The sequence below is a fragment of the Acanthisitta chloris genome, unplaced genomic scaffold, assembly GCF_000695815.1.
Source record: "Acanthisitta chloris isolate BGI_N310 unplaced genomic scaffold, ASM69581v1 scaffold1245, whole genome shotgun sequence".
NCBI classification, from domain to species: Eukaryota; Metazoa; Chordata; class Aves; order Passeriformes; family Acanthisittidae; genus Acanthisitta; species Acanthisitta chloris.
The window spans coordinates 27970-41054 of record NW_008675147.1 but is presented as its reverse complement, the minus strand read 5'-3'; the positions used below and the strand labels follow the sequence as shown (position 1 = coordinate 41054).

The following is a 13085-nucleotide window of genomic DNA, read 5'->3' as shown; positions in this document are numbered from 1 at the left end:
TTCTACCCATATTAGGAGAAAAAAAGTAAAGACGACTTTCTCTGCAAGTTTAAACATATATCTCTACACCATTTCTTCTCCTCCTCCTGCTCTGTGGATGGAGCTACTAACAAACAGATTGATTTTACATGGCTTATAAAGTGCTTGTCTTACTAATTACAGAGGAAAGAGGCCTATTCCAAAATACCACAGGACAGCTACTTTACACTCCAAATATTTGTTGCATAATCTGAACAAAGACACCATATCAGTCATTTTATGTAATAAATTTAATGCTAAATGAAGCACACATTACATCTTTCCAGCATAACCAGCAAGTTTGCTATTGTTTTGCTACCTAGCTGGAACACTGAAAACAATACAGCTGAAAACATTCCACAGTACTTACAAACTCACAAAGTTATATTAGTGATAAAAGGAAAGAGTTGTCAATAACTTGATGAGAAGTTCCAAAAATAATCTGAATGACACTTCTCAAAAGGTTACAGAAGTTGGTAAATATTAAGATTCCTTGAATGACTGAAAATTACATGCTCACACAAGCACAACAGTCAAGGAAACCTGATGTTCTGGTCACCACTGGGTCCATATCACACTGTTTGACCTATTTCTTGAGTCATTTCAAGAAGAGGTGGGTCTCCCAGTAAACATTTTTGAGGGTTGTTCATATGTTTGGTAGGTGTGTTCACAGAAAATATCTGGAACAGGGATAGTATTTTTTTACTGTATGTTCTCCAGAAGACTTCCTAAAAATCAGCACTTGATTAGGCAACATCCACACCCAGCATTAAATATCAAATTAATGTGGAGAGTAGAAAATGGAAGACAAATGGAGTATCTGCAAAAAGTAGGACAGTATGGTGTCTCAGCTAGGAAGGAGCTCTTATGATCAACTCCTAAGTCTTATTCAATCTGACTTTGGAAATTACTCTGGGGATGAAGATGGCCAGAGTTCCTGTCTGAAGGCTGCTGTAAGAGAAAGAGTTTATGTTTAAAAGTATGTAACTACAGGCATCTGCTAATCACAGCATCCTTAAGAAGCTTCAAGAAAGATGACTGTTAAGTATCACTTTTCATATTTCTATAGTGCATTCTGTGCCTCCTAATAAGGCAGGCCTTGAGCTCATCTAGGCTACCCTCAGTGAGCAATACTTTTCAGGCTAAGGGAATAGCCCTGAGCTCCAAGATGGTAATTTGCAATTTCAAAGAATAATGAAACCACGTACCATATGACTTTAACTTCTTCAGCTGAACACAGCAACCATTATCTAAGGTACGCAGTAAGCAAAAGAAATGGTCAAGTTCAAAACTTCCTCTGAAATTCATATCCCATTACCTACAAAATCCTCACAGAAATCAGTGACTCTTATGATATATAGACTGAGAAAACAGATCCACAGCTCAAGGACAGTATATGAAGCTTGGCAAAGGCATTAGATACAGAGATGTTGACACACAGTCTGGTAGTTCCTGATACATTGCCAGATTTGCTAGATCATCTACCAGACTGGAAAGATTGCCCTTTGAAAAACAGAAGTTTATGGCTTCAAGAAGCTGGTGGATCCTGCTGTCTGAAAAAGGAGAAGATAATATTCCATAGTTCTCTGACTTTTCTAAGGTCACATGACTTCTAGCCAGGATCAACTCCTTATCACATCTCCTAATGAGCTCCAAATCTCCTATGTATCCCTGTATGAATGAATTCTAGTAACTTATTTAAATGCACTGTAACTAGTCTAGGCATTTGAAAGAGATGAACTCTAGATAGAGCCATGTCTGAATACCATCTCAACTATGAGCAAATATTTGCTGTGTTCAGCTGTTAGCAAGGTTACTGCCCTCTAGGTCAGAACTACAAGCACTCACAGGTCATTTTTAAGATTTCAATGGGGCAGCCACTGCTATTTAAATACCTACTCAGGTTTCCTCAGGACAGGTCATGCACCTTTCCCCTACCTTCATTTCTTTCCTTCTAATGGGAAGCTGAAATAAGCAGAAGTAGATTCTTTGCAAATTGTCTCAGACAAAAGAACCAAGGTCATATCTGCTCGATAAATGTGCAAAGTGTAGAAAGTAAAACAGTGAAGTTCAAGGACTGAAATTCAAAGGGCTGGAGTTACGAGGTTCAAGGACTGAAATTCAAAGGGCTGGAGTTACAAAGAACATCTAGCAACCACTTTGACACCATCACAAACCATTCAAAACACAATTGTGCAAAGTAGTTCTAGGAATTTCTGAATGGGTATTCCTACAGTTACAAGATTTGCTTTTGCAATGGAAAATTAATATATTTTTGTTTAGAAGGCATAGCCTGATTTAATGTGTGCCTTTTCATAGTATAAACACAAGGCTGTCTTGCAGAATGACACTTGCTACTGAGATTTACGAAAGCAAGCCAACAGCTCAGAGGGGTAGACTTTAAATGTGCTCAAGTCTCTCTCATGACTTGCGTGAAGAGCACTGATTTGTTTACAAATGGTAACATAATTAAGGACCTCAAAGGACCCTACTGGTTCAATAAGCTGCCCTGAGATGAAGGGGAAAATAGAAAATCAACCCTACAAGGCACTTTATCAGGTCCTTGAAGGTACTCTCACTGGAATTTCTCACACAGCTCCAAAGACCATGAACAGCTTAGAAACACATACACACTCTGAGGACGTGCAGGAAGTTGCATGGACTAGATTGCATAGTCATAGTTTGTTTCTGACTTCTCAGTCAGTAGCTTCTCCTTTACGTCAGGATGAAATATGAAATGTTTCTTTGGATCTATAGAATAAGCCTGTCATTTGATTGAAAGATATTCTTGTGTCCTTCTACTGTTTATGTGAGGGGCTAAGAACACGTTTCACAAGGAGGCCATTAAGGTATGTTCCAGGAACATCCTCATTTTGTAAACAGAGACCCAAGTTGTGAGGCTTCTCTGAATAAAAGCAAAACAAAAACCAACTAACCAAAAAACAAACCACCAAAAAAGCCCCAAACCTACCCAGACAAAAATAAAAGCTAAAAAAAATAATTCCCTGGCAAAAAAACCCCAAATCCACCACCAGTTTAAACACTAGAAGCATGGTCCATCAGGGCTCATTAGCTTCCTTTTCTTTTTTGGATACCTTTTTTATGTACATTAAAAACCAATTGGTTTTGGTCACAGTTTGTAGCTACTTACATGTAAGGGATAAATGGAAATAAAGTCATATGTGAGCCAAATGCTCAAAGTTCAAACAAAGGAGAAATAACCTTTTAAGAAGGAATATAGGGCTCTTGTAGTCTTGAAATGAAGATGACCACACATTCTAAAATTTTTGCTATATTCTTACAGTAGCTGGAGTAAGATGCAAGACCTCTGAATGAAATACTGCAGCTGGTACAATGTAGTAAAGCAAAGTCATGAAAAAGCAATGCCTTTGTGATCTTAAAATCCCTCAGTTTCTCCTCTGTTTACCTGAAAACACACAGCACATGAACAGTGAACTATAAGGATCTTCCCTTATCCGGAGGTTCTTACCTGGCAAAGCAACTGTACCGTCCTGTTCCAAAGTTTCAGGGTTTATTCTTATGGCTGTCATACTGTGGTTATTTGCATCTCTATATAATAAATAACCCTGGTAAGAGTAAAAATATATATATTGGTATGAAAATATTCCTAAACACAGTGACAGATACTGTTAAAAGGGGAAAAAATCATTTTTTTAGGTATCATTTTAAAATCTGGGAAACCTTTTACATCAAATTTGCTTCATTTTGATTATCAACTTTTTCCACTAATCAAACTCTCTAATAAAACCCAGAAATTCAATGCACTTCCTCCAGGCTTTCTACACGCTGTAGATTAGCACACTGAAGTTCATATACAACTTCTGAAGACACACATAGTAACTATGTTCTTCGTATCAAATCAACAAAATATTCACAGGAATTCCAGGAAGAAGACAGATTTGTTGCCCTATATAGAAAAATGATCATGAATTAATATAAATACTAAATTTTAAAGTATTAATTAACTATTTTGACTCCCACACTTACAAGATTCCATATATTTATTCTTTCTGAGCTCTTCATCAAAAGTATATGGTGATTCTGGTGACAGCAGCTATGACACAAGGTTGCACACAATGAGTTCTTACACTTCTCAACTCACAACTCCTAACCAAACCTAGAAGCAGGGCAATAGTCAGTACTAATGACTTCCTCTTTCTGTTTCTCCACATGTGGAATACCTTCATGTCCCCAAAATTCTGGTCAGCAGCCCACATCAGGAAGTGTCCTTTGGTAAACCAGATTAGTAACTTCATTCTGTTCACATGTATGTCCTTTTTAAAGCTTTGATTTAGTCACCAGTTTAGAAGGTTTCTCAGCAATCAGAACTGCCTACCACATTTAAGGTTTAGTGCTTTCACCTATAACTTTGAGAGCACTTTTGAACAAATACACTCAAATTAAGTTTTCCTTTAGCTGTAACTAGACAGGTTGCCTAAGCCCCCATGTTTGCTTAAGTGACACTGATCCATAAGAGAGGCAATATGGCAACTTGGCTCTCTTTTCGATCCTACAATGCCTGTGAACCTTTCAAAGACTTTGAGGGACCAAAGCCCTTCTAGCAACTCTAGCAACAGAGTTGGAATTTTACTCTTGGAAAGTGCTTCTGCTATCAAAGCAGCTACAGGAAAGGAGGAGGATTATTTAAGGGCACGTAGGAACATATGAATTCAAGGTGACTGAGGTCAAATAAAGAAGTATTTACCTACAGGAAGGCTGCGGAGACCAATATAAATAATGACCCAGTAATGATTCTGATAATAACAGTGTCCTAACAGGAGCTAGAACAATGCTTGCATTTGTTTCAAGTATGACTGGCCTCAGGTGAGGATTCTACACATCTAAGAATGGATGCACTTCACAGGAAGGTCACTCAAGCTTAACTACCAAATATCTTCATTTGTCAAAGAGTCAGAGACCCTAACTATAAACATATTGTAACAACAGAAAAATCCAACCAACACATTTTATTCCAGCTAAACTACTTGGATTTTCCTAGATAAACCAACCTCAGTGAAACGAGGAAAACCAAAACCACAAACTAGGAAAAATAAGTAAACAGAATAAAGTAGATAGAAAAGCTTCAGTCTAAAATAACTGATATGATGAAGCAAGAAAAATCATTTTAATTTGAGCAAAGTTAACCAAGCTCCTGAAGGGAAATGAGACTGAGGACTTTTTATGGACACATAAGCGCAACTAACACACCTTCCTATAAAGACAGTCCCAGAGTGACATTTTCCAACTAGCAGTACCTTTGGGTACAGTGAGTGCATATACCTGTACAAGCACCCAAAAACCAGCACATATATTTACAGCTCTGTACAGAATGTCCAAACATGTACCACTATGTAGTGAAACTGCACGAATCCTACTTCTTTCCAAATGGATAAAACAGGCTCCAGAATGAATGCACCCACACACATTTGTACTGCACCAGTGTACCTTTCGGTGAAGTGTTTTACTACTAAATCAAACCAGATTTCATGTGTATGTGCATATATGCACATGGTAACTGTAATGATAGAATATATATTTGCAAAGAACAATTTCACTTCAAAAGCATGGCAAGGAGTACAGTTAAAAATCACACTGGGACAATGAGATTACTCAGTTAATAGCAAATTTACAATAAAAATTTCTCACTAGTTAACAAATTAAGTCAATTCATTGTTCTCGGAAATGTAATTTTTTCTTTGTTTTGATGACTTTTTGTTTGGTTTAGGGTATGTGTTTGAGAGAGAGAGAGCACATACTCAGTTGATGTAACAAGATTCTAAAAATCCTCACTATTTTTGTAACAAAGAACAAAGGCCCAAGAAAAGGTGGTTGGTATTCTGGAAACTGTTTACCAAAACATCCAAATATACTTAACTCTGCATCATCAACATCAACAATTATCTGTAGTTATTGTTTACATATGCTCAATCCTCCCCCAACCAAAACAGTACTTATTTCACCACAAATGTTTTAAAGTCAATTTCTTTTCACAAATAGATAGTTCAAACATGTTTTTACACTGGTTTGTTGCCACAGCAGGTTTTAAAGTCCACTTGAGAAGCACACATCAATTCACTGTACAATTTATAAACTGATGTGTTAAACCATCATATTTTGAGGAAGTCCTTACAGTGACAACACAAAGCAATGACACTTATCATTACTCCTTTCCATATGCCAGTACAATGGGATGTTCCTCATCTTGCACAATTTTAAAGTCAGTACCAAAAAACTGATTTTTATAACTAAAGCCAAAGGAACAATAAAATATCCACATAACCTTACTCTAAGCCAAGGTCTACTTAAATTACTCATGAGGGACAGAAAGGGTCATGTTTTACACTAAGTATTCACCTACCTGAGCATAGCCTAACCAAGACTTTTTTTCTTTTCTGTTTTTGATGCGGGATGTAGAATTGTATATATGGCCCTGAAAAGCAAAAAACTCCAATCATTTAACAAATACCAGAGTGAAAATTTTACACATAACCACTTACCATCCAAATAACAATGTCTTCAACCATATTGAAAAGGGAAAATTCTAAGAAAATTCTGTCAAATTCTTACAGAAATCAGAGACATTTATGCAAACTGTAAAAGAACTCATCATCATTAAACTACGTAAGGTTCTCTAAGGAAACAAGACATCATAGAAATAAAAGTAAAATAATAGCTATCACTCATCAGACAAGAAGCAATCACATTACCCTCACTGTCCCGCTATATCCAGAGCCAATTTTGTAAAGTCCATCTTTACATAAAAGATAGAGGAAAAACCCATCACTCTGAAGTAGGCACTGGTCATCTTCATCTACAGTTATTTCTTTCAATGGCCACTTGTGCATCAAGGCTGCCTTCTTTATCCCATTACTGAACCAGTCCTGGATTTGGATTTTGCCCACCAGGACTGCCTGTACGCTCCGCTGAAGAGAGTTCAAAATGGTTGGCACCTAAACAGTAAAAGAAATAGTAAGTAAAAAACAGGTCGATTTTTTAAACACTGTATTTTCTGTTCTATCTCCAGCTCAAGAGAGACAGAGAAATACCTACTCTTATCCCAAAAATAGTGAGTGGAACAAAGTTAACTGAATTAAACAACAGATCTTCTCAGAACACATGAGAAGACCTATTCAGAACTCAGAACTCCTTTACGTAAATTCCCAGATACAGAGAAGTTTCAGTGCAAGACCTGAATAGTCTGACAAGCATGGCTGCCATTATTGGTGAGGATTGCAGAGATTGCTTGCAACGTTCTTCCTGTCTCTCCCCATGCAGCTACCAAACTGAAGAGGCAAGCGCAGGAAAGTGCTGTCAAGGACTGTCCTGTGCTGTCATTCATTCCTGTGCTTCGGACAGTTATCTCCAGAAGCAGCTGGAACAGGGATTCTACAGATAAAACACAGCAATTACACAGACAAATCACAAAATCAGACAAAACAACTGGACAGTCAATGGGAAATTAAACTTAGAAAATACATGATACACCTTTTCTTGGCCATTGAGTTTAGCTGTAATTCCAGACAGAAAACATCTCAGTTAAATAGACCTTAACTTTTCATTCTTTTTCACCCAGAAAATGTCAAATCTTGATAATCTGTTGCAGTGGAACACATTAACAAGAAATGGGTCAGGAGTTATTTGACCGGCCTATTCAGTCTACCTCATCACTGAAATGATGTGTAGGTCTTCACCAACCTTGCCCAATCTTTATGACCACTACCTGTGTTGATGCACAACCCATTTCTCAGAAATGAGCATTTCAAATCAAAGCTGGAAAATTATTTTGATTGATTGCCTCTTTTCAAGCATCCACCACAGTTTTCTTGATAGCAAATACAAATAATAACCAAGGCAGCAATCAAAACAAAGTCTTTGTAGCTTTTAATACTCTGCATTAATACAAAATAAAAGCTTTCTGCAGCAAATTACTATCATCTTTGGAATAGTGTTGAGCCATAAAATATGAAAAATACATAAAAGTGAAGATTTTTTTTAAAAAACCCTTTTAAACAACAGATGTGCCAGCCTAGTCTTCCCTACCAATCTATAAACCACTAAAAACTATGAATCAACAAAAGATAATTGGATTTTAACTTAAAGGACATAATCTGTCATGCACACAATGGTATCAGGAGTTCAACTTTTATTTTCAATATCATGAAAAGCAAAATTAATTTTCAAGGAAGAAGCCTCTGATGGCCAGAGGAACAAACCCAAGAATTCTGACACTCTGCTTAGCAGCTTCACATAATTACATTAAATACGTAAGCTATAGATCGCAACAGCAGATTGCACGAGCAGCTCACCCTAGAACTGTATTCTTTCCTGACCAAGTATTTTATGCTTCAGTAAGACAAATGAATCACAATTTATAAGGCTGCAAGGCTTACTGTGTTTCAGTGAAAACTCTACATATACACCTTTACATGCCAACACTGCTGTTCCAGAAGAGATTGATGCAGAGGGAGCACTGGGTACGTACACCATAAAGAGTTTACACTCTAGAATAAAGTCGCTCAGTTGAGAACAACCATGTTACTATCTCAGAAATACTTGCTAGGAACCATTCTCGCCTGTCCAGCACAATTGGTTAATACAAACACAGTAACAGATGAGGTATTACCTAGGACTTCAGGAGGCTCTGATTGCAAGCCTTCTGGTTGCTGGCCTTGGAGTACATTAAGAAGGGCTTGTAAGCTCCTGAGACACAAGGATGGATGAGAAAATCTTGTCTCCTTTATCAGTTCAAAGACTTCACATAATCCAACTTCAATGATCTAAAGAAGTACAGGTTATACAGAATATATATATATATTGATTTTCATCAATAAAGGTATATCCCAATGTTCACTGAACTAGACAGTTCACTGAAATAAAAGTAACACAGTGGTAGTTCAAACAAGAATCAAAATCAACAACCATCCTACAGAACTGTACCAGCAAATATTACAAAGAAGTAAGTCTTTATATGAAAGAGCATAACTAAGCAGAGTCACAGTTTTCTAAAAAAAATAAGGAAACAATTTCTCACACAAGACAAACTGTGCCCCTGAGCCACCCTAATTTCTATGGAGCTCACACTATTTGACAGACCTTTTCTTCCTTGCTCATTAATGTGAACCCAAACTAGAACTGGCTTGCAATCTGACTTCACAACTTGAATAATAATACACTTGACAGCTGATACTGGCAGCTCCAGTACTTTCCCCTTCAAAGCCTCTGAGACTGTTCTTGTCACAATAAAAAAAATAAAGATTAATTGCTTGTCACTAGAACTCCATATGTACTCATCACAGACATAGACTAAGCCAACTAATAGAACATGTCTAAAGGTGCTGTTATGGCCACTCCTAACTTTCCCTTTTAGAATTCCTGAATATTCTGAGATTACAGATATGCTTCTCTACACTGCCTGCTCACTTTTATTTCCTTCTCAAACTCATCACTCTAATGGTGATGAGGATGAAAGAAAAGAATGCAGGGTTAGCTCATTACAAATAAGAAACTGTATCTTCAAATCTTCACTACATGTTTCTGTCAGGAGCAGAGCTCCCACGTTTAGAGTTTTTAATACAGATTCACTCCTGAGTAAAACCTAAGGAGAAAGACTGAAACGTGAAAATAAGTAACATAGTTAATGGAACTGCCACTCACATTTAAAACACATCTATTCTGACTGTCAGCAATAAATTCTAGTGGATGCCTTGTAACTGTCTTTGCTGCCATTCAATTTATTTTGATTCCTGTCTTTCAGACATTATTTTACCACCTGTTTTGTATTTGGAGGAAGAATAAAAACATAATTGAATCGAGTGTTCAAAGTGCAACAGCAATTTTCCTGCAAATTACACCTTACATTTCACACCTTCAATGGAGTGGGGGAAAAAATACATGCATGGAATCTACAGGGAAAAAAACCTGTCAACAAAATTAGAGCACAGATGTTTTTTTCCAGGATCCAAAACTCACCATCACCTTGCAGGTTAAAAAATAAAATACACTGTAGCACATTTTTAGAAATGCCCTTTCTTTTCAGTTATAGCATTTTTGAGACAAACTGAGAAGTTTTTGTTATTCTTCCCCATCCTCAGAAAGAAGACCTCATCTAGGAGCTGACAGAGGCAGCTGGAGAAAGCAGAGAACATAACACAGTGGAGAAGATTTGGTGAACTTCCACTACAGTGGGAATAAACAATGGATAGTTCTGCTGGGATGTTGCCAAGTCTGCACAGGTTTTGAGTTGGGTTTTTAAACATCTGAGACCAAGAAACTGGGTTGGTTTCTTAAAATAGGTCTGTTTACCTTAATATATACTGTATGTACATCTTATGTGTTATGTGCTTCTTGCTCTACCTCTCTCCTCCAAGCTGCCCACTGAAGGACAGAATAAGCAAATAGTACAAGACATCTTAAGCTTGTTCTCACTGCTCTCTGAAGGGTCTCTGAGCTAAAATAAGCATTGCTGCTGCCTCAGTTTCTGTGCCACAGCCTGAGTGCTCTAACTGATGCTCTCCATGCAGCCATTCTCTCATTCCCTTTGCAACATCTTTGAGACTTCAGATCAAAAGCATAAGCCTGCTCAACACGGGGCACACAAAATTCTAGCCTGGATGCAGACATCATGACTCGTAACGAATTCCTAAAACGCCTCTTATTTCTTAAAAGTCTTACCGACACTATTGCTTTATTTCCTTTATTTTCCTTCCCTCTCATCCCACTGTGAGCATTGTACCCAATGCTCACATTTCTGTATGTATTTAAAAATACATAATACTCTGCATTAATTTATACTATACACATACCAAAAATCCCCAAACATTTACAATGTAATACATTTTCCTAATGCATTTTAAAAGACTTAAGGTCAGTCTCTAAATAAAGTAATTATTTTTCTTTTATTTTCTGCTACAGCTTGAAAATTTTCATTTTTGCTTAAGCTTATTACCAAAATGTATGCCAATACAGGAACAAAGAATATTTAAGTCTGTTAATTCCACCTTAATCACTTTAATCCAGCATTTGTTCCTTTTAGTACAGGGCTTTTATGGATCATCCATAACCCAGTGTTAAGTTTAATATTGGGAGGGGAAGTACCTTTTTTTAACTCATAGAATTACAAATGGTATCAGTAGAACTGAATCCATCCTATTTTAGAGAGAATTCCCTGCCATTAGCTAAGGTACTAAATAAGGTACCAAATAAATAAGTCAGGTCAAGGCAAATTTCCCGTGAATCCAAGAATACCTAGCTATCAAAACAAGTTTGAACACAAACAAAATACAAATCTTTTATTGTGCTAATATCAAAGAGCAGGAAATTGTTTGTCTGTCTCTTTTAACAATTGTTAAAAGCAATTGATTTCAACTGCATTATAGAAATTGCATATGACAACTTTAAATTATAAAATATATTCTAAATAAAAACTCTAACAAAAAAAACCCCAAACAACATCAACACACCAAGGACTAACTTCTCCAGTTTAAATCTGGAGCCTCGGGAAAAGCACAAATCCTGGCTACACTTACTTTTAATCTGGCTTTCACCTCACAGTCAAACTCAGAATACATCAGTGTTCTTCCCAATAAGCTAAGGATTACTATCAGAAACTGGTCTTGCACAAATGCTAAACCTGAGAAACTTCACTAACCTTCTTATTTATGTTTAACAAACTAAGCTCTACCCAATATTGGTCATCATACACAGGAAACAGACCATATTATACTTAAAGCATGAGAGGAACACCCATATCCAAGATACACAAACATGTACATAATTAGCCTCTAAATGTTTTTATGACATGTGAGACCACTTCAAGTGGCTGTCTTTTTCAAAAGCATGGATGCAAGTCAAATTGTTACTTCCAAGGGACCTAACAATCCAATATTAGATAGTTATGAAAAATACTGAGGTTGTAACAAAGCATCTAAGCTATTAGCAAATCAATAAAAGTTCTCAAAGTCTTTGATATTATGCTACTGTTTCGTTGACATTTTCTTCTAAGCCACCATCTTTTTAAAACTGTGCTACTTTTGCAAGTCTCTTTCTGACAAAGTCTTCGACACCTTTAACAATACCAATGTTTTAGTTTCTACATGCAAATGTTCTGTCCAGATCATTGATAAATCTCGTTCTTCTTGGAACCTCTTTTCATTCAAAATCTCCCATTCCATTCTTTAGAAAAAATAGCTACATTGCCTTTTACTTAAATTTGAGCAAATTAAGCATCTACAAGCACCTGCTTATTCATTTAATATAATCCACAAGAAGTCAAGTGCAGTTCATGAACTTTATGTCTGCTGATCACACATTATTTTGCAATTATTAACAGTGGAATTTCAGTTATCTGACTTGGTTATGTTTCTCTGCAATTCACCCCCACTATTTTCCAGAGTGCCAACTTTGCCTTTCAGATACTACTACCTAAACACAATCTATAAAATTCTAATTTTCTAAGCAACTTGTACATTCTACATAATCACGGCTGCAACCACCTTTTAAATTCAGTATTTGTATTGGGTTTAGAGCAAACACAAACAAGGAAAGTTAATCTGAATATGCTTTTTAGACTCAGAAGATTAACAAAACAAAGCAGGATTCACAGCATTGATAAAAACAAAGCAATGAACAAAACTAAACACACAGAAGTTACACAGTAAAAAAAGTGACTCAGCAAATTGGGGAAAAAAAAATAATCAAGAAAACAATCAGCAAGTCCTACATAGACTATTTCTGACTTTCTGCCATTAATCTTAATATGCACAGAAGCAGTAAATAGTACAAAACCCACCCTAACTGTTCAACTAGTGTTAAAACTCAACCTGCATTATTATCTAGAATTATCAGTACCACTAAGGGTAAGGGCATTAAAGCCAAAAAAGGTAAAGATTAAGCACCTGTGTTAACAAGAATAATTGTTTCTGCAATTACATGCATGCCTGGCAAAACATCTTACAAAACACTCCACTAGCAGCAGAAAGACTGATTCTTTCTGGAGGATAAAGCAAGAGAAAGGAACCCTTATCATTATGAGCTGGTAGCCTCTGACA

The 13085-nt window shown here is 36.6% G+C and overlaps 1 protein-coding gene across 1 annotated transcript in view; it reads right to left on the bottom strand.

The window, feature by feature from the left end:
• The window catches only part of MYCBP2 (MYC binding protein 2, E3 ubiquitin protein ligase), a gene marked incomplete at both ends in the record, with an annotated part of 94603 nt that overhangs the window by 72909 nt on the left and 8609 nt on the right, over positions 1-13085 (bottom strand). The window contains 5 exons of the mRNA XM_009075586.1: positions 3509-3605; positions 6398-6469; positions 6747-6989; positions 7229-7425; positions 8663-8816. Of these exons, the coding sequence (XP_009073834.1) occupies positions 3509-3605; positions 6398-6469; positions 6747-6989; positions 7229-7425; positions 8663-8816 (763 nt within the window). The remainder of the gene's footprint in view (positions 1-3508; positions 3606-6397; positions 6470-6746; positions 6990-7228; positions 7426-8662; positions 8817-13085) is intronic.